General features: G+C 36.5%; 3 protein-coding genes and 1 pseudogene across 4 annotated transcripts; 3 read left to right on the top strand and 1 right to left on the bottom strand.

The window, feature by feature from the left end:
• The first annotated feature begins 276 nt into the window (after nt 1-276).
• LOC147276375 (monooxygenase 2-like) lies at nt 277-3,067 on the top strand (annotated as a pseudogene). Its single transcript, XR_015123912.1, has 6 exons — nt 277-486; nt 623-773; nt 1,069-1,136; nt 1,460-1,628; nt 1,842-2,070; nt 2,351-3,067. The product of XR_015123912.1 is annotated as a monooxygenase 2-like (transcript).
• A 1,168-nt stretch (nt 3,068-4,235) lies between these two features.
• Nucleotides 4,236-8,225, top strand: LOC147276376 (putative 26S proteasome non-ATPase regulatory subunit 3). The gene is made up of 9 exons (XM_086254513.1): nt 4,236-4,347; nt 4,446-4,534; nt 4,706-4,896; nt 4,974-5,111; nt 5,205-5,341; nt 5,503-5,557; nt 5,629-5,739; nt 6,753-6,992; nt 7,453-8,225. The coding sequence occupies exons 2-9, from the start codon at nt 4,456-4,458 to the stop codon at nt 7,963-7,965; spliced, it is 1,464 nt and encodes a 487-aa protein (XP_086110639.1). The 5' UTR covers nt 4,236-4,347; nt 4,446-4,455; the 3' UTR covers nt 7,966-8,225.
• Nucleotides 8,226-8,451: 226 nt separating this feature from the next.
• Nucleotides 8,452-11,275, bottom strand: LOC147276377 (SNARE-like superfamily protein). The gene is made up of 5 exons (XM_086254515.1): nt 11,135-11,275; nt 10,935-11,031; nt 10,541-10,619; nt 10,374-10,455; nt 8,452-9,032 (listed from the first exon to the last, which is right to left on the bottom strand). The coding sequence occupies exons 1-5, from the start codon at nt 11,165-11,167 to the stop codon at nt 8,892-8,894; spliced, it is 432 nt and encodes a 143-aa protein (XP_086110641.1). The 5' UTR covers nt 11,168-11,275; the 3' UTR covers nt 8,452-8,891.
• A 2,364-nt stretch (nt 11,276-13,639) lies between these two features.
• UBC23 (ubiquitin-conjugating enzyme 23) lies at nt 13,640-20,748 on the top strand. The gene is made up of 8 exons (XM_086254611.1): nt 13,640-13,808; nt 14,664-16,711; nt 17,273-17,419; nt 17,967-18,452; nt 18,960-19,029; nt 19,112-19,251; nt 19,412-19,723; nt 20,348-20,748. The coding sequence occupies exons 2-8, from the start codon at nt 14,672-14,674 to the stop codon at nt 20,600-20,602; spliced, it is 3,450 nt and encodes a 1,149-aa protein (XP_086110737.1). The 5' UTR covers nt 13,640-13,808; nt 14,664-14,671; the 3' UTR covers nt 20,603-20,748.
• Nucleotides 20,749-21,251: the final 503 nt, after the last annotated feature.

The following is a 21,251-nucleotide window of genomic DNA, read 5'->3' on the forward strand; positions in this document are numbered from 1 at the left end:
GGGGGATCCGAACAAAGTTTATTAGTTTGAGTGATTAGTGTTTTTTTACCAACAATATTGTCTTACTTTTTATTGATAAGTGAGGATTAAAGTGAATTCAAATTCGAAAGAAAAAAAAACTGTCATTATTTCGTGAACAAATTTAATGTGTAGTGTGTAGTAAAAACTTTCATGTTAGAGGTCTACACAACATCTCTCTCTCTCACCAGATGATTAGAAAGACACATAAATTGTATATACTCCCATAAGAAAGTTTCTTTTCCGTTATCCCCATCGTCACTATACAATTGCCGCCATACAGTATAACATATATAGCCAGCCATCTCATGATTGCTAGTATATAATTTTGTGGTGTGTTTCTGTTAATTTCCACTAAAAACCACAGTAAAAACCTCATCAAATATCATTATTCATGGAAGTAGTAGAAGATGTCGTAATTGTGGGAGCTGGAATTTCTGGCCTTGCAACTTTCTTAGGACTTCACAGGTTCTCTCTCTCTCCCTCTCTCTCTCTCCCTCTCTTTCTTTCACACACAGACACATCTCTCACTCTGTGTGTGTGTGTGTGTGTGTGAATTGTAATATATGATTGTAAGCAAAAAAGAATGGAAATTTTGGTGCAGGCTGGGTATTCGAAGCTTAGTGTTGGAATCATCACATAGTTTGAGGACAACAGGATCGATTTGCCTTCATAACATGGACAAATGCGTGGAAGGCCTTGGATGCCATTGGTATCGGCGATTCTCTTCGGGGACAACATCAAAAACTTAATGGGTATACTTACCATTCTATCAACTTCTTTTTTCACATCTCACATTCAGTACTCTGGCTTAGCTTATAACCACTTGCTACTGTCTATCACATGTTTTTTACTATACAATTTAACATGTTATGTTGGCGAAGTGCCAATCATTTGATCGGTTGACTATTTGTTTAAATGTGTGGATGTGATTCTTTGACTACTTAGCATAAATGTGGTAGACAATGACTCTTTGTGATATTTTTTCAGCTAGTGCATGCTACTTTACATCCAAGCATAAAACTGATTGATGCAGAGTTTTGAATACAGGAATGTGACAACCTCAACAGTTTCTGGGCTCAAATTTTTGAAATGTCATTTAAGGCCAAGGGAAAACAGTAAGTACTTTACCAGTACAGTAGTCTATGTTCCTCCTCCTCAGTAGCTTAATTGTATTCCTCTAGTTGCTGTGTCTCATTTTTGCATACTACTTTTCAACCCCCCAAATATTGTTTTTATGCTATTAACCTTTAATTTTCAATGAAAATCACTTATAACAAGTCTGTTATAGTTTATAAGGTGCTAAAATTAATATTTCTTACATAATATTAGAGTAACAGCTAGTACTGGGAATCATATTGTTTGCTAGATTAACACATTTATCAATCCAAGCATGCTATGAACAGTCGATAATTGAGATTGTGTACACAATCATGTACAGTGGAGACCATGAAGTTCGCTGTGTGAAAAGGAATGTGTTGTTGGAAGCCCTTGCAAATGAACTCCCTAGTGGCACCATCAGGTTCTCATCCAAGCTGGTTTCCATTGAGGAATCTGCAGGCCACTTTAAGCTGCTGCATCTTGCTGATGGAACCATCCTCAAAGCCAAGGTACTAACACTAATCTTGCCTTCTGTTTTGATCTCTTTTTAGACTTTTTCATAACTATCATTTAAAAGTTTCATTTTGATCCTCAACTTTCGTAGCAGTCATTTTGATCCTCATACAAGTTTGTTAGGGACTATTGGTAACATGATGATTATGTTTATAGGTAACTTTGATGATCTTATCTCTTATATTAATATCAATGCTGTGATTGAATAGATCGTGGTTAGGTGTGATGGAGTGAACTCCGTGGTGGCGAAATGGTTGGGATTCAAGCCTCCGGCTTTTACAGGGAGATCCACGGTTAGAGGTCGTGTCAACTTCAAGAGCAGTCATGGGTTTGATCCCATATTCATGCAGTTCTTTGGGCATGGTGTTAGGTCTGGTGCCATCCCTTGTGATGATAGAACTGTTTATTGGTACTTCACTTGGACTCCCACAAGCCAAGGTAATCCTTAAAATTTACACCAATTTTGGGCCTTTTTGCTTCCATGCTTCCTTTTTTAAGACAATTTCAAGAGAGACCATGCAATTCCATATGCTTCAAAAATAGTTTTCAGCTCTCAATCACAAGACAAGTAACAAACAAACAGTGATAAATATTGTGTTTCATAATATGTTACTCAGACAACTTGAAAGTATGTTTTTTGGTTCTGCTAATAAGTGTACCACTAAACCAGCATGTGTATGTCACATTTTTTTTTTTGTTTATCCTTCATGTGTTGTAGAGAAAGAGCTAGAAGACAACCCAGCTCAATTCAGGCAATGTTTGTTAAGCAAGCTTGGAAAGATGCCTGATGAAGTAAAGGCTGTTATAGAAAACACTGACTTGGATGCTTTTGTATCTGCTCCCTTGAGATTTAGGCATCCTTGGGAGCTTCTTTGGGGGAACATTAGCAAAGGCAATGTTTGTGTTGCCGGAGATGTGCTCCACCCCATGACCCCGGACCTTGGCCAAGGCGGCTACGCAACATTGGAAGATGGTGTTGTATTAACAAGGTGTCTGGGTGAAGCCTTGTTGAAAAACTCAAAGCAAGAAGGAATGGAGGAATATAATAAGAGGGTTGAGATGGGGTTGAATAAGTATGCCAATGAGAGGAGATGGAGAAATTTTGGCCTGATTAGTATAGCTTATATGATTGGGTTTATGCAGGGAAGTGAAGGAAAATTGATGACTTTGGTGAACAACTTTTTGGCTCCAACACTGGGTATGTTTCTGTTAAAGAAGGCTACTTTTGATTGTGGGAAGCTCACCAACTCTTGAATGCAATGATACTTATAAAATGGTTAGTATAAGGTTTGGGAGCTGTTATTTGCACTCAAAAAATGACTACTTGCACTCCTCTTATGTGAGAGCATTAAAGAGTATGAGAAAATAGTTTTGAAGTGCATTTATCATTTCCTTAAAGTTTTAATGAGACCAGGGGTTCGTGATGGGTTAATAATGTATGTTGGACTGGGCTTCCTATTGGGTTATGAACTTATGATAGGTATAGACCCCTATATTTTGTTTCCCCACAGTCGGTAGCTAGAATAATTCTGAAAGCTTGATGGAGATCAGAAGTATTTTAAAATTTATAATAAAATTATTTTAATTCATAATAATTTATAAAAAAAATTATTTTAATTCAAAATAAAGTCCTTTTAATTTATAATAAAATTATTTTAATTCATAATAAAGTCCTTCCCCGATTTGAAGGGTATTTCCCCTCCTAGGGTGTAGAGTGGACTTTGTAGAGGTTGCATGTTAGGTTTTAATTTCGAGATTTTGGGCAGTTAAAACCTAACATAAAACTGTTAAAGAAGAAAAATAAAAGGATTTAATTAAAAACCCTAAATCACTACCGGTCTTAGTATAAGAAATACTCATAAAATGGACTGGACTTTAAGTCTCTCTTAATATTATGACAATGATAAATGTAGAATATCTATTCTTCCTTAGATCCTTCCTTTATGGCATTGTACAAATGTTGTATGACATATCCACATTTAACCATATATAATCTATACTTGGTGGAAAAGCAAACGCGTTAACATCTAATAGTTAAATTTACAAAAGGCACAATCCATATATATTATGAAAATTTACAAAATATGATTGTGAAGTCAATTCATGTACGTCATATGGACTGTATGACAAAAATTCCCTTTGATACTTAATATTGGAACACTTGTAAAATTTGTTTATTATTATTGGTCAATTTTGAGCCAGCTCTAAACCTCGTGATATTAAGACATGTGTACTTTTTAATTTTTTGAGAGAATTAAAACATGTGTACTTTTGATAACCCTAACAATATTAATTCAATATTTCCCTATTAAGTTGCCCTAGTAAACCCTAGACTCCACAATCATCTTTTGTAAATATTCATAGTCATATATGGATTTGGGCCTTGTGGTTTGTATTGTTGGGCAATTCTAACCAGTCCTACTATGTAAGTGCTGTTGGGCTTTTCCACAGTGAAAATGTTGCAAAAAAAAAAAAAATGAATGAATGACGACATCCAGAAGACAGTCGTTTCATCCCACTGATTCGCAGTCGTAATTCTTAAACGCTAAGCGACGCCGTATGAACTCCAGCCTTCTCGTCAGTTCCTCTCTCTCACTCTTCCTCTTTCTCTCTCTCTCTCGCTCGCTTAGACTTGCAGAGTAGGAAGCGGAGCGAAGCCCTAGCTTCTCCATCGCCAATCGATTCAGATCAACTGAGCTTGAACGAAACTTCCAGGTGAATTCATCTTAATCACAAAGAATTTTCGCTCATATTCACTTTGATTTCGTTTCAGTGTTCAGTCAATTCATGTTGTGTGTGTAATCTGAGTACAGTTACTTCAAGATGACCCAAGACGTGGAGATGAAGGAGGTCCCAGCCCCTTCCAATTCAACTTCTTCTACTTCTCCTTTAACTTTCCACAGTAAGTTACCATCTCACATCACTGTATCTCTCTCTGATTAAACCCTAATTTTTCCACGTTGTTTTTGGATTTGGAGTATTTTATTGATACTTTATGGAATTGGGTATGTGGGTTTTGTTTCAGATTTGTTGGGTTCCACTTTAGATTCTTAATCTTTACTGATTTTTGTAGATTTGAAGGAGATTGCTTCACTGCTTGAGACTGCTGCGTACAGCAGGGAGGTTCGGCGAATTGTGCGCGCCGTTAGGCTGACGATGGTGCTGAGGCGGAAGCTGAAGGTTTCCGTGCTCTCGGCATTCCTCAATTTCGCCCTTTCTCCAGGATCCGAGGTTCACAGCCGGTTATCCTCCTACCTTCCAAAGGTGAATTTGGATCAACCTTATTGAATTTTGAAATTAAACTTGTACATTCAATACTAATGCGAATCATGGTTACACAGGAAGATGAACATGACATGGACGTCGATACTGCCACATCTGTGACTCAAGTTCCCTCAAAACATGCCTTGCCAGAGCTAGAGATTTACTCCTACTTGCTTGTGCTAATTTTTCTGATCGATCAGAAAAAATACAATGAGGTGAGGCAATATATTTACACTTGCCCCTGGGTCTTATACTTTCGAAAAATGGAGCTCTGATGTTTGTAGTAACATTTCACTGCTGTCTTTTAGGCTAAAGCTTGTGCCTCGGCAAGCATTGCTCGAGTGAAGAACATGAATAGGAGAACCATTGATGTTCTGGCTTCCAGGCTTTACTTCTATTACTCTCTTAGCTACGAACTCACAGATGACCTTGCAGAAATTAGAGGGTGAGTAGTATCTTATCATGCTAGCAATTCTTTTTTGTTAGTTGTGTCTGCATGTGTGTTCTTTTAGTTACTAAGTCTTTGTATTAAGAAATGTCTGAGTCAATGTTTTTTGTGATTCACTTATGCACTTGAGGGCTAATTTGTTCACTCGTTCATTATAGAAATCTTCTTAATCTTCACCGGATTGCAACTTTGCGCCATGATGAGCTGGGTCAGGTAAATCTTCAATATCCAAATTGATTGTGTCTGTTTTACTGGTTTCTTATTTGGATAACAATGTGATGCAGGAAACACTTCTCAACCTTCTGCTTCGCAATTACCTGCACTATAACCTATATGACCAGGCAGAGAAACTGAGGTCCAAGGCACCCCGATTCGAGGCTCACTCAAACCAGCAGGTCATTTTCAATCATTCAACACTACAGCTATAAGTATAAACTGTGTATCTAGGATCACCACTGCATGTGAATGTGGATATGGTTCAGTCTTTTTTGGAAGGCTAAGTTGTGTTTTTGCATGTATATATAACCAACTCCTTAGCTTCTGCATACTCTATTGTATGACGAATGTCATGTAACAGCAGTACAATGAGATGTTTCTTCAACATGCTTGTTCCTTGAGATGGCTGCTGTCTTGAGATGTTTGTATTGCTTTAGCTAATATTTGGGGTTGCTTGTATTTGGTGGACTACTTGTTCACCTCTATTGTATTTCAGACCTCCTATTTCATATTGATATAATATTTTCCGTTTGTTATAAAAAACAAAAAATAAATGTATATTGTCATGACATGCTGGTCTATCTTGTGTTTATGCCTTCTTCCAACCGTTATCTGATACTTACTATCATTGGATTTCATCATTACAAAATTTTCTGTTTATTATTAAGAAAAAAAAAAATGTATTGTAATGACCTGCTGATCTATCTCGTGTTTTTTCCTTCTGAAACTTCCAATCTAATGCTTACTATCAATGAATTTCTTCTCTAGTCTGTCGTTAGTATGTTGCAGTTTTTGTTCTTTTAGGAATAAACTACACTGATTTTTTGTCTTTATTTCAGAAATTCTCAATGAAATTTTAGTAATTGCTGCTCTCTTAGGAATAAATTACATTGTGTGATATTTGAGTCCATATTTCTGAAATTTTTATATGAAATTTAGTAAGTTCTAAGAAGATTCTACTCTTTTTTCCCTCTTGTTTTAATATTTTGCTGAACAACTTTATGGAAAACCGGGATGGTCCTTGGGAAGTACGTGGATTTACCCACCAGTCTGTCCTCATAGAGACAAATTTATACCAGCTCAATCTAAAAGATTGTGGTAGAAAATACACATGACTAAAAAAAATCAGTTGTGGTTCCTTTCTTTCTAATTATGAGATGCATATTCTGATTCTGATTATTTTCTCTTGCAGTTCTGTCGGTATCTCTTTTACCTAGGTAAGATCAGAACAATTCAGTTGGAGTACACTGATGCAAAGGAGTCCCTCCTGCAAGCTGCTAGGAAGGCCCCTGTAGCAGCCCTTGGTTTTCGAATTCAATGCAACAAGTGGGCGGTCATTGTACGCCTATTGCTTGGAGAAATCCCGGAGAGAACTGTTTTTATGCAAAAAGGCATGGAGAAGGCTTTGAGGCCGTACTTTGAACTAACAAATGTAAGTCTGGAATGAATTTTGAGCCTTGAACTCTACTCTTTCCTGTAAGAACAAGGTTTAACAAATGATGATTTTTTTTATTGCCTGTGTTTGCTTAGAAAAGCCAAACTCAATTACTTAATTGTGTGGCTTTATTGTCTTATAAAGCTTTGAGAATAATGACTATTTTCTGCTAGACAGTATTGCAGTATCTTATAATTCCTAGGATTAGGCTGGTATTTGATTCTGTAATGCCTGAAAGATGGCCTCCTTGGAATTGACTAACCAGTTAATTGTCTTATAAAACTTTGAGAATAATGACTATTTTCTGCTAGACAGTATTGCAGTATCTTATAATTCCTAGGATGCGGCTGGTATTTGATTCTGTAATGCCTGAAAGATGGCCCCTTGGAATTGACTAACCAGTTGGGTCTGTGAGCCTTTTTTCTGCTGGTTTTGATTTGACAATTTGTGCTTTCAGGCTGTGAGAATTGGTGACTTGGAGCTATTCAGGACTATTGCTGACAAGTTCTCGAATGTCTTCAATTCAGACCAAACCCACAATTTGATTGTTAGGCTGCGACACAATGTCATAAGGACCGGGTTGCGCAACATTAGTATCTCCTATTCTCGTATTTCTCTAGCCGATGTTGCTAAAAAGCTGAGATTGGACTCTCCAAATCCTGTTGCTGATGCTGAAAGTATTGTGGCCAAGGCTATCAGAGATGGTGCAATTGATGCCATCCTTGATCATGCAAAGGGATGGATGGTGTCAAAGGAAACTGGGGATATCTACTCTACTAATGAGCCCCAAGCTGCATTTGACACAAGGATTGCTTTTTGCCTCAATTTGCATAATGATGCAGTGCGAGCACTTCGGTTTCCACCAAATTCTCACAAGGAGAAAGAAAGTGCTGAGAAGAGGAGGGAGAGACAACAGCAGGAGCAAGAGCTTGCCAAGCATATAGCTGAGGAGGATGATGATGAGTTTTGAATCAGTTATAAACTGAGAAGGAATCTATTGGCACTGGGCAATGCTCTCAAAAAGCTGTGCATTTTTCTCTGAAATGCCCATCAAGAATATTTTGTTTTCTGGCCTGATTGACTTGTGATAGAGCCTATTCCATTTATGTTATATGTGTACTAAGTTGAACCTAGCAACCACTCTTTCAACCTTATTTTGAGGCTGCTTGTTTCTTTCCCATTGAATATTTTACATTTTCTCAAGAAATTGAACGTTATCAGGTTACCTTAGTAGTGCCCTCGTGCATGCTCTCATGTTCTTTCTCATGTTTCCTGGAATTGGAAAATTGAAGCATTGGCATATTGCCAGTAATTTTGTTTTGGTTTTGATTAAGTGTACATTTTTATGGGTAACTATTGGCTTTTAGCTTGATTCATTCAGGAATTATACAAGGTCTATTTATAATGGGATAGAGGAACATTCAGACTATGTTAAATAACCATACATGTAAGGAGATAGAAAATTTCCCCTGCCTGCAAGATGAAGGAAAATATAATTAAGGCAACACTTCTCAAGGCATTGCAATTTACAAACTCACAAGACGGAAATTATCAAAATAAAAAATCCAGTGTTAAATTACACAAAATGTTTCCGATCTTTTACTACTCCCTCAAATGATCAGAATTTATCAAATCCTTCCATCTTTGGCAGAAAGCTCATTTACCAATCCAGTGAAGCCAAATGTTACAAACTTCACAATATAAGATTGGAAAGGAAGAATCACAAATATTGGTTTCATCTCCAGTAGAATTGAAGTGATGCAAATCTCTAATCCCAATGGTACAAAACATATGAACTTATGGATTCCACTTTGTAGGTGAGCCAAGAGAATGAGTTCCACCAATTTGATAAAAGAAAGATTCAGAAAAGTTCAGGTATAATCCAGTAGAGATCATTCACCCGGTTGAACTCAACCCAAATGACTTGACGATGGTGCTCACCCTTTCTGCGAAAGTTTTGGAGGTTATCTTTTTACCTGGTTCATGAAATGGATTTGAAATTGCATCCACATAAGCAGCATGGAATCTCCTGAAAAACTATACCGTGAATCAACAAGTTAGAGGGCATATCTAAACTCCGTGCATACAGTCACTGAAGACAGCATGATGGAACATATATAGCATTTGAAAAGGACTAGAGACCGCCAACATTATCAAAATGAAAGATCAGGGAAGCAAACCAATTTAAATAAACGGAGCAATCAAAACAAGTTCTAGAGTGAAGCACTTATGAGGCTATGAGCAACATTACAACTAGTTGTTTAACAAGTGAATGATAGAAGGAAAACAAATATTTGCATTTCTTGTCAAGAGATGCTTTAAGTTGCATGCAAATGGCACTCTTGCCACAACAGTATATCTCACTTATTCTCACAACTCATTTCAAAACTATGCAAGAACTAAGGTGGGTCAATCCCTCGAAACCAAATACATTTGATTTTAATCAATCACTTTGCACTCCACTGGCTAAGTACCTATAAGAAACAAGTAATGAAAGTGGAATTGCAAAGTTGCACTAGGTAAATTGCCCCGTTTATCACTTGGGGGAAAAAATTCTCTTGTTTATCAAAAACAGAGGGTAGGAGTTCACATTAGATATTTTGAATTATCTAGCCAGGTTGCTTTCACATAAGGACCAGCTGCCACGCCTGCCTGTTGCATCCCCATTTGGGCTGCTTTTATGATTTTCAAGGTAGCATTAAATCCAATTTAAATAATGTAATACGCCACCCCTGTATACCCTAGTTGAATGTAAAGTGGCATAATATCAATTCCTTTACACAGCACCAGACTGGAACAGAAAGCATGAAAACTATAATATGAAATTTATCTGCCACTCGGGTGACGAAAGAAATCTTGCATTTGTGTTCTATGACCAAAAAAAAAAAAAAGGTTAAACATGACTCATCAGTCATCACCCTTTAAATCTACACAATCCTCCTAAGTTACAACCAATGCCTTATAGAGAGTTCCATTTCTTCCTATAAAACTTGCATCCTCAGCTTTTAAGTCATTTACCAGAAAAAAAAAATCATATATATATATATATATATATATAACATTCTTATTTCAGAAGGAAGCCTAAAAATTGAAGAACATTAATTCATATAATCAGCTCAGAAACTAATTTATGGAGGACAATCTCTTCTGAAATTTGATGTCATCTTTCACCACTAGGTATAAGATGATATATTAGTTCAGAATCAGATTGATGAAAAACAGCATTATTCTTTTTATAAAAATGTGGCAGCATTATTCTTTTTATAAAAATGTGGCATCATTATTCTTTTTATAAAAATGTGGCATCATTCTTCATTTTCACAAAATGCGTTCTTTGGGAACAAAGATATCCAATCAAGACACAAGAGCGATACTCACATTTCTAACATCTGCATCTTTGACATCAAGATCTGTAGTTACCAAGATAAACTTCACCTTTGTGTTAGTCAAGTAGCCATACCTGCAAACAACATCACTATATAAGAACCACATAGCCCAAGATGCTCATAACAAACATACGCAAGAGAGATGACAGATGTACTCACACTTTGTAATTTTCAGTTGGATAAAGCAGACCCAAGAATGTCTCATTCAATGTCGGTCCAGACTTTTTTGGATTGTTCACTACAAAATCACACAGCCACAGATACATAAATTCATACTGAAATACACAAATCCAACAATCAAGCAGCTAACTTTCGGTTAGACAAAGCACACCCAACATGCCTATCATTATATACATATGATTCTAAGTTTTCCTGCATTTCCAATTCCAATCAAAACCCAATCTGAACTATTCAGCAGAACCCAGAACTTCATATCAAATTCTAAATACAAAATCTTCAACAACAAAAAAAGTCCCTGAAGTAAAATTTAGCAGGAGCAGCAATTTATATATTATTATGTAAAATTAAGCGAGACCCAGATCCGAACTTTTACCTCGCTCATCGACGACGTCGAGGGAACAGTGGACGATGTGGTGGAGCTTGAGGGCGTCATCGGCATCAGTGAAGCTCTGTATGTAAAGCGGGTTGTTCTGCTCCCCTCCAAATTTTTCACACACACAAAAAAAAACCGTTAATTTTAATTTTGTTCCTTTCAATACTTTTTTGAGAGTACATGAGAGGTTGAGGGCGCACCTGGTGGCCGACGACGGCGACGCAGACGATCATCTTCTCCGGCAACACAGTTTTCCGTTTGTTTGCTCCAGTGGGGGCGATATATAGCTGTGTTTCGTTCCGGTTTTGCTACGACGTCGTTTGCGGATTAATGGGTATTGGGTTGCGGATACAAACTGTCATCTACCCAGTTCGTTTTTTAGTTCCATTTTGCCGCTCAATCTCATCATTCCTTTTCTTTTGGGCCAGGCCCATTATTCTTCTTGCTTTATGATAATTTCGCTTCAATAAAGACCATATTTTTTTGGTTAAAAAAAAAAAAAAAAAAAAAAACGAGAAACTCAAATTTATACTCTTCATTTGGCCACATCTTTTGTTATATTTGAAGATATCAAATCATGAACTTAATAAAATCCTAACGTGTGTATCCCACTATCTTCATCACTTGCCCCTCAAGTTAACTCCGAGAGCTAATTTGGACACAAATTTTGAGAGTATTTAGTTTCATTGTTTTAGTATATAATTATATGGGTTTTTTTTTTTTAAAAAAAAGCCCATAATGGAAAATAGGATTTTTTTTTGAATAAATCATACTATAAAAAAATGGTCAAAACTTGTTCTACTTTAATGAGAAAACACATTTGGTACGGAGCCAGTGCGTGTCGATTTTTTTAGCGTTTGGAGTATTGTCACTGTTGCGAAATGTGGCTATATTTGTTGAGAAAAATATCTCGCATAAAAAATATGAGGCCTTGCATAGTGTGAGAATGTGGAGTATGTTCCTTCACATTGAAAAAATATAATCTTGTATAGTAATTTATAAGGGTCTTGGGCTACTCCTTTTATTGCCAATTAATTTTGAGATATATGCCTAGATTCCTTCTTGGTATCAAAGCAGGTTCACTACCCACTTGTGTTAGGTCGAGTGGCCACATGTGCTCCACGTCACCCAATATGAGTATGAGTTGTCCACGTGTTTGGCTTAAAGTGACGCCACATGTGCGGGGCATGTGAGAATGTGGAGTATTGTCTCACATTGGAAAAAATATAATCTTGCATAATGGCTTATAAGAGTCTTAGGCTACTTTTCCTATTGCCAATTGGTTTTGGGATAGATGCCTAAATTCCTTCACATAATGGCTTATAAGGGTTTGTGTTATTTCTCTCATTACCAATTGGATTTTTGATGGATGCCTAGATTCTTTCATGGTATCAGAGCAGGCTATTCAAGTGTTGTGTCAAACGGTCACACGTGCTCCCATGTCACCCGATATGAACTGTCCACGTGTTAGGTTTGAGTGACGCCACATGTGCGGAGGCGTGTTGAGAAAAATATCTCACATCGAAAATATGAGGCCTTATATAGTGACTTATAAGGGTTTGAGTTACGCCTCTCATTATTAATTTGTTTTGAAATGGATGACTAGATTACTTAAATATTCAATGTTCAACAGTGGTAATTATTTCATAAGCTTAAAATGCAGTTGTAGTTTTGTGTAGTGTCTTGTTTTCGTAGCATGAAATAATGAACTTCTAATTATATTTATAGCATTCGATTATCTACAAAAACATGAATTGTTACTTCTATTGTCATAGGGTTTTTAATTATTTTTAGTTGATAATATGTATAATCACCCGCAAATCTCACTCAACTTCTTATCACTAAAGATGTGTAAACTTCAAATTAAACTTTAACTTATTAAAGGAGAATAATGGTATCTATTTGTCTAAAGATGTTGACTTACCGTGCCTACATCAGACGTTCCAATCTGAAGGTAACCTTAAAGGTTATACTCCCTTGAACGAAAAGGCTACCTTGCCTTGTCCACCAAAAACTCATAGCAATCTCCCATGCCCAAAGAAAGCACAAATTATTTCTTTGCTTCACCTATAAATAATACTTAAAATAAATTAAAAATGTTTTCTAGGTCTGAACAAAAAAAAAAAACATTAAATGAAAGAACACTAAGTATATATCATGATCTATATCCCCATTTTGCAACTTATTCTTGGTATGGTCCAATGTGGCAATGAGAAATACAAAATAAAATGTATATCCCTAATATGTTGAAATAGTTTAATGAATATAAAACCACATTCGAAGTATTCTCCAAATAAACAAATGACATTCGAAGTTGTAACTTGTACACGACACAACATACTATGTGTACCATAAATTAATATTTGTGGTAAACTAGTTAACTTATTAAGAAAATCCAAATCCGATATGAACAATTGCTTCTTTCATTTAAATCCAAACAACAAATTTGTCTATGTACATGAAAATCCCCTAAATTTTAAAATGCATACTATTACTCTACTCTTATTCACTTATTTTTCAATCAAAAAAAAAAAAAAAAAAAAGGTTAACATATGAAGGATTTTTAAGTGAAGGGTATGCTAAATATCTGACCAAGAAAATGGAGGGCATCTTAAATAATAATTTTTTTTTGTTGGCCAGGCATCTTAAATAATCATTAAACAGAAGCATCTATCAGAATTGAACAAATATTCAAATTACGAAAATACCCCTACACCGCCCAGCTCCGTTCTCTGCATTATATTCCTCCACGACAAAGCACAATACCCTCTGCGGCCCCTCCGTACTCTCATTCTTTCTTCGTTCGTTGTCTTCTTCATCATCGACAACACCATCTCTCTCTCTGTCTCTGTTCGAACTCTCAGATTTTATTAGGTAATTCTCACACAACCCCTTCCTGCAATCCTCTAATTCCATATCGCTCCGAGCTCAATATATATATATATATATGGTTGATAAATCGTTTTTATTTTTGTAATATATTTAAATTTGAATCGCGTTGCATTGAAATCGATGATGAAATATATAATCTAATGGAGATGCTATTGTATGAATGGTTTTACGCTGATGTAACATTCTTTTTTATTAATTGAATGCTTGGCTCGTCAGCTAAATGTGAGCTGCTCTAGGGTTTGTCATCCGTGGTTTTATTGAAATTTTGAATCTTTTTAATTATCCAACATCACCTTCTACCTTATTGAATCCGATTGGACCATTCGGTTCCATGTTCGTATCTGATTCGCGCCCTTGGATGTGTTTGTAAATATTTCCGGGATTTTTTTAGCTTAACGTGATTTGATTCTTATATTAACTCTCTAATTTCTTATGTTGGATGAATATCCATGTATTTGCGTATATGCTTTTGTTTAAAAAAAAATTGGGTTTGGAACTTTTAGGTGTATTTTATTACGAGTTTTTAATCAAGGAATTGGATAATCAATTCACAGGCATAATTTTGTTAATCTTTTGTAATCATATTCTTTTTTATATACGGCACTTATAAAAGTAACTCAGTTTGCTGGTTAAGTACTCCATAGAACTGTATAATTGCCCAGAAGCTTTATGAAGAGAGAAATAATATGAATTTAGGTTTATTATTGAGTACAATAAATTTAACCCAGTGTTCTCTTATCTTAGGAATATGATAAATCTCAAAACTTGTTTATCTTTCTTTTGGTTATATTATGATTTTGGTTTGACATTAAGACCACATTTATTGTGTGTTCTCAGATTTTTGGATGGGTACCAGGCAGAATGACATTGATTTTAAAGTTAACGAGCCTACTACTATTGACCATGATAATAATTCTTTGAGCCAGATTGATTCTTCAACAAGTGCAGTTGTTTGTAATCCAAATGTAAATAATGACCGAAATGATGTTAAGAAGTTGAGTGAGGTTGTCAGTAACATTAGTAATACCCCATATATTTATAGACAAGACGTTGTGAGGAGCAAGAGTGGTATGATTGGGATTGTGACTGAAGTTTCTGGTGATTCGGATTCTGATAGCAGCACCACTGATGATGAGGATGAGGATGAAGATGATGATGATGATGAGGATGGTGAAAATGAGGAAGAAGGTGGTGATGACAGTAATGCTACTCATGGGAATGGTGACAGGAACAAAAATGGTGGTAATGATAAGAGCGGTCCTCTTCCTGCTGACCAGGTTCGAGTGCTTTGGATGGATGAAACTGAGTCAACCCAAAATATTAGTGATTTAACTGTTGTTGATCGGGGATTCTTGCATGGGGATTTCGTTGCTGCTGCTTCTGACCCAACTGGGCAAGTTGGTGTCGTGGTGGATGTCAATATCTCTGTGGATTTGTTAGCTCCTGATGGTTCTGTCGTAAAAGATGTGTTGTCAAATGAATTAAAACGCGTGAGGGAGTTCACTGTGGGTGACTATGTGGTCCTTGGTCCCTGGCTGGGTAAAATTGATGAAGTTTTTGATAATGTGACAGTGTTGTTTGATGATGGTTCTGTGTGTAAAGTAATAGGAGCAGAGCCAATAGATCTCAAACCGCTTTCCAAAAATGTGCTTGAAGATGTGCATTTCCCTTACTACCCTGGGCAGCGTGTGAAGGCAAGGTCATCATCAGTTTTCAAGAATTCTAGGTGGCTATCTGGTTTGTGGAAACCTAATCGTCTGGAAGGTACTGTTACTAAGGTTACTGTTGGATCAGTATATATTTATTGGATAGCTTCTGCTGGCTGTGGGCCAGATTCTTCTACTGCCCCTGCTAAAGAGCAGGTTCCCAAGAACTTGAAACTATTATCTTGTTTTAAACATGCAAATTGGCAATTGGGTGACTGGTGTCTTTTCAACTCATCAGTGCCATCATCTTCTGTCTCCTTAAACAAGGGTTTATCAAAATTAGAAATTCATGATTCTGTAAACAGTGAATTGGAATCTACTCAAATGGGTAGTGGGTGTGATTCAGAAGAGAGTGCGCTAGAAGAATCAAATGGAAATAGCGAATCCATGGATATTGATCCAGTGTCTGTATTAGATAGAAACAATGGGAATACTGAAAATAATATATCTATTGAATCTAGTTCCTGCTGTAGTTCATTGTCTGTTTCAAAGGAGCCCGTTCATGAAACTTGGCCTCTTCATCGCAAAAAGATCCGCAAAGTTGTGGTTAGGAGAGACAAGAAGGCACGAAAGGAAGAAAATTTTCAAAGATCCTTTTTGATTGTCAATACCAGGACAACAGTTGATGTGGCATGGCAGGATGGTACAACAGAATGGAAACTGGATTCAACAAATTTAATTCCGATTGATAGTCCTGGTGATCACGAATTTGTTGCTGAACAGTACGTGGTGGAGAAGGCATCTGATGATGGTGACGATGCTTCTGAAGCTAGGCGTGTTGGGCTTGTAAAAAGTGTAAATGCCAAGGAGCGAACAGCTTGTGTAAGGTGGTTAAAGCCAGTTTCCAGAGCTGAAGATCCTAGAGAGTTTGACAAGGAGGAAGTTGTGAGTGTCTATGAGCTTGAGGGGCATCCGGATTATGACTACTGCTATGGGGATGTCGTCGTCAGATTGTTGCCAGTTTATGTTTCTGCACAAACTGCTTCAGGAACAGATTTTGTTGAGGAACCAAAGCACCAAAATAGACCAAGTGAGCTTAGATCTGTTTGTAAGAAAAATGAAGATCCATCTAGTGGTGAAGCTTGTATGGAATTCTCAGATCTTTCGTGGGTTGGGAATATAACTGGTCTTAAGAATGGCGATATTGAAGTTACCTGGGCTGATGGGATGGTTTCTACGGTATGTTCATTGCCTAATTTCAACTATTGTTTTCTTCTCCATTGTTTGTTTGTCAATCTTAAATCTAAAACTCTGTGTATCTGTAACTTAGATTTATTAAATTGACAACATTAGTACTATATACTTTTACCTCTCCTCTGCATAAAATAGTTCACTTAAAAGTTTCAGGATGTGTTATCTTTATTTGAATTGATAACATTATGTTAATTAAGGTAAAAAAATCTTCTGAAAGGGGTGTGAATCAAATGATGTAAACCTTGCGAGTCAGTACTCTATGAGAGAAAAGAGTAGAAACTCATTGGAGGTTTCTGATGGTAATTGAATGGTCTCATTAGCTGCTCGAAATATGGTAGGTGTAAAATAAAATTGGGTTCTTTTGATTATTTTGGCTGGAAAATATTTCCTTCTTTGTTCAACTTGACTTGTGGCATAAGATAACTGATTTTGCGTTTGTTTTTAATATATAATCAAACATTCAATGGTTTAAGTATATTTTTTTATCTTATGGAAGAGTTCCCAGTTTTGTTGATTTAATTAATTGATTCTTTAATTTGTTACTAGGTTGGACCTCAAGCAATTTATGTTGTTGGTCGAGCTGATGATGATGATTCAATTGGTGCTGGGAGTGAGGTTAGCGATGCTGCTAGTTGGGAAACAGTTGATGATGATGAGATGCATGCCCTTATTGCCCCTGAGAGCACACAAGAGGTTTGTTTCTGTTCGAAATAGTAGTATGTTTCACCGAAGTCCCAATCAGTTGCCTTCAAGAAAAATAACTAGTTTGTCTACCGAAAGAACTAAATTGTTTGGAGCTCAGGTAGGGATGGACTAGTTATCAATATGTTGTATGCATCTGGGCAATAGGTTTTTGACAATATTGTATTCTGGAAGATTATATCCGAACTTGTTTTATACCTTTGGGCCACTGGCCCTAATGGTACCCCTTCCCATTTAAGAGCATGGGGTGAACTCAGGTGGTTCAATGCGTCTGAATTACCAAGATAAAAAGGGATTCATCTTTATTTTCTTTTAAAGCATTATTAAAGGGCAGACTGGGTACTTAAATTCAACATATTGGGATGTTAATTCTCTTTTCTTACCTTGGAGGTTTGACCATCATATGGTTGATTGATTCATCCACTAGATGATTATATTGTATTAATAGATTATAATTGAATAGTGAAGACCTTAAATTTACTCAATTATTTGTGTTATTTATTTTGTTGAGTATGATGAGCAAGTCGTTGATGTTCAGGAAGTTGGGCTACAAAATGCCTTCGACATGAATTCTGAGGCAGAAGAGAGCAGAGAGAATGATTCTGGAAGGAACACAGCACTGTCTGTTCCCTTGGCTGCACTTCGGTTTGTTACCAGACTGGCGACTGGAATATTCTCACGGGGACAAAAGAATCTGGATCCAATTTGTTTGGATACCCAAGGTCAAGGTGAACTTGAGCCTCAGGAAGTGGAAATTTCTCAGGGAAGAGATCATGGTGAAGATTCCAGCTCTCAGCAACCTAATGTGGTCGATAGTTGTGGTTCAGAAATAAATCATGGAAAAGAGGAGAGACATGTTTCCCCAGAGACTGCAGAAATGTTGGATGCTGCAGAAATTTTATGCAACCTGAGGACTGAAGAGTCAGATGCTATAGAATGTAGCAAAGATGATGCTTGCAGTTTCAAACGCTTTGATATAGCCATAGATCCTCTGGACCATCAATTTCTTGGTGCAGCTGGGCAGGTATCTTTTTCTATTTCAATTTCAATTACAGTTTTGCTTTGTATAATAGCACTGTGGCAAAACTGTCACTTAATTCTTTCAGGATTGCTCTTTCTACATGCATGGAAGGGGCTGCTTGCTTAATTAATTATTATTATAAATAATAATCATATTATAGAATATAGAAGGTACAGACAAGGATTTATCTTTTTTTCCAATATTTTTCAAAAAGAAAGAAAAAAAAGAAATGAGGGTAGATGTTTAGGGTATTTCGATCTAAAAATGGACTTGTCTATATGTGTTTCCAGTTTTCTCTTCCTGCTAGGTATATGATTTAATGATTTGAAAAACAGTGAACTTAAAGTTGTTATGTCAAGTCTGTCATTCTTTTCTGGCTTGGTAATTGGTTTAGGCAGTTTTTTTCGTACTACTTTTTCTAATTATTAATGGCCATATGTGGTTTTTGACTTGTAAAACAAGGACTGCTTTCATATTACTAACCTATTTTCATATATTATGCACATGCAGAATAGCAGCGGAAGAAAGTGGCTTAAGAAGGTTCAGCAAGATTGGAGCATCCTTCAAAATAACCTGCCTGGTAAGGGTTGGTGTCTTATTTTTTATGATTAGTATCTGTCCCATTTTAGCTACCCTTGGTTTTAACAGTAAAATTTAAACAGATGGGATTTATGTACGAGTTTATGAAGATCGAATGGATCTCTTGAGGGCAGTTATAGTTGGGGCTTATGGGACACCATACCAAGACGGCCTCTTCTTTTTTGATTTTCACCTCCCTCCAGAGTACCCTGATGTTCCTCCGGTTAGAACTACTATCTAATTATTATGATCTATCTTTGGTTAAGCTTTTAATTTAATTAGCCAATTTGTAACTTTATTTTTTGTCTGGATTTGATGCACAAAAAAAAAAAAAAAAAAAAGGTTTGTCTGTTTATTCTCTGAATGGATTTATGATGCTGCAGTCCGCATACTATCATTCTGGTGGCTGGCGGATAAATCCAAATCTATATGAAGAAGGCAAGGTGTGTCTTAGTCTGTTAAATACTTGGACTGGCAGAGGAAATGAAGTATGGGATCCAAAGTCTTCTAGCATCCTTCAAGTTCTAGTTTCACTCCAGGGGTTGGTGCTAAACTCTAAGCCATATTTTAATGAAGCTGGCTACGATAAGCAGATTGGGACGGCTGAAGGGGAGAAAAATTCATTGTCCTATAATGAGAATACTTTCTTGCTGAACTGCAAGACAATAATGTATCTTATGCGGAGGCCTCCCAAGGTGATGCATCATATTCCAATATTCAAGTTTTATCTTGTTCCACGAAAAGATTTTATTTTTTTGGTTGTGACATATATACTAGTATTCCCTCTTTATCTTTGTTTCATTAAGATTTTTTTGGGTGATACATATCCCATCCCCAGGAGGTCCCATATTAATTGCATATTACTCAATCGGTTGTACATCTTCCATATTTTCAAATAGAAGGCTGGGATGCTGTCTTGTGTGAATGAGATTCAGTATTGAGTTGGGTGGACCCCTTGAAATAAGTGGTATGAAATGTCAAATGAGCACCATATTCATACATTGTAGGGAAAAAGGTGAACTACATGCATGAGGTGGCTTCATGTTAATTTATTTTAAAAAAATTTAGATGACCTGTTTTACACTAATTAATTGCAAAAGACAGGTAGCAGCTTCAGTTAGATTCTTGTTGATATCTTTACCAACTATATCATGTAAAATATAACCACCAAACTATATCATGTAAAATGTCACCCTTTTTGTTTTACGTTGTGTGGTAATTTTATAAACTAATTCCTGCTGGGTGCTGCTATCTTTTTGCCTCAGCAAAAACTTGATCAATTTATTAAGTATTATTGTTCCCATGTCAATGGCCTGTAGGACTTTGAAAAGCTTGTCAAAGACCATTTCAGGAGACGCGGTTATTACATCCTTAAGGCCTGTGATGCATATATGAAAGGCTACTTAATTGGTTCTCTCACTGAAGATGCCTCTGTTAGTGATAAGAGCGACGAAAATTCAACCTCAGTTGGTTTCAAGTTGATGTTAACCAAGATTGTGCCAAAGCTCTTCTCAGCTCTGAGTGAGGTTGGAGCTGATTGTCATGAATTTAAGCATCTACAGCAGCAGTCATAGTATAGGTTTGAAGATGCAATTTACCAAGATGTCTGGATCCATCAAGTCAAGAAGGTCAGTCTGTTTTGATTCCTTGCTATTTTAAAAATTCGAGATACTTGTCAATGTAAAGGCTTCACATATTCTATTAGAATTCCTTTTTGTAACTCATCAATAGAAATTGAAAGCCTCATCCATTTTATGAAGTGGGGGTTTGTTGGAGCGAAGTTGCTGGCTCTCCCATTTTTTCACAAACAATTGTTTTCTGCTAGCAGCAGATTGGGAATGAATACATCTTTTGCATTTGGCTGCTTAGCTATGTTGTTGACACATCTTTTGGCTGGTTTGGGCGACGGGGCTTTATGGGATTGCGAAAGCTGGCAGAGTCATATTCATCGTTGTTTGCACATTTGTTCAGGATTTAATGAGTTGAATTGATTTTAAAAAATTGGTATCTGCAAGAGATACTCAAATTTGACTATATCAGTTCTATTATTTGTTCAGGATTTAATGAGTTGAGTCGATTTAATAAAATTAGTATCTGCAAGAGATACTCAATTTTGACTATATCAATTCTAGAGAAAGACTTCCATGCAACGGGTGTATACACCATTATGTCTATCTCTCTCATCACGTGCTAGATCATATGATGAGAGAGATAGACACAGAG

The sequence above is a fragment of the Dryas octopetala genome, chromosome 8, assembly GCF_963921425.1.
Source record: "Dryas octopetala chromosome 8, drDryOcto1.1, whole genome shotgun sequence".
Classification (NCBI taxonomy): domain Eukaryota; kingdom Viridiplantae; phylum Streptophyta; class Magnoliopsida; order Rosales; family Rosaceae; genus Dryas; species Dryas octopetala.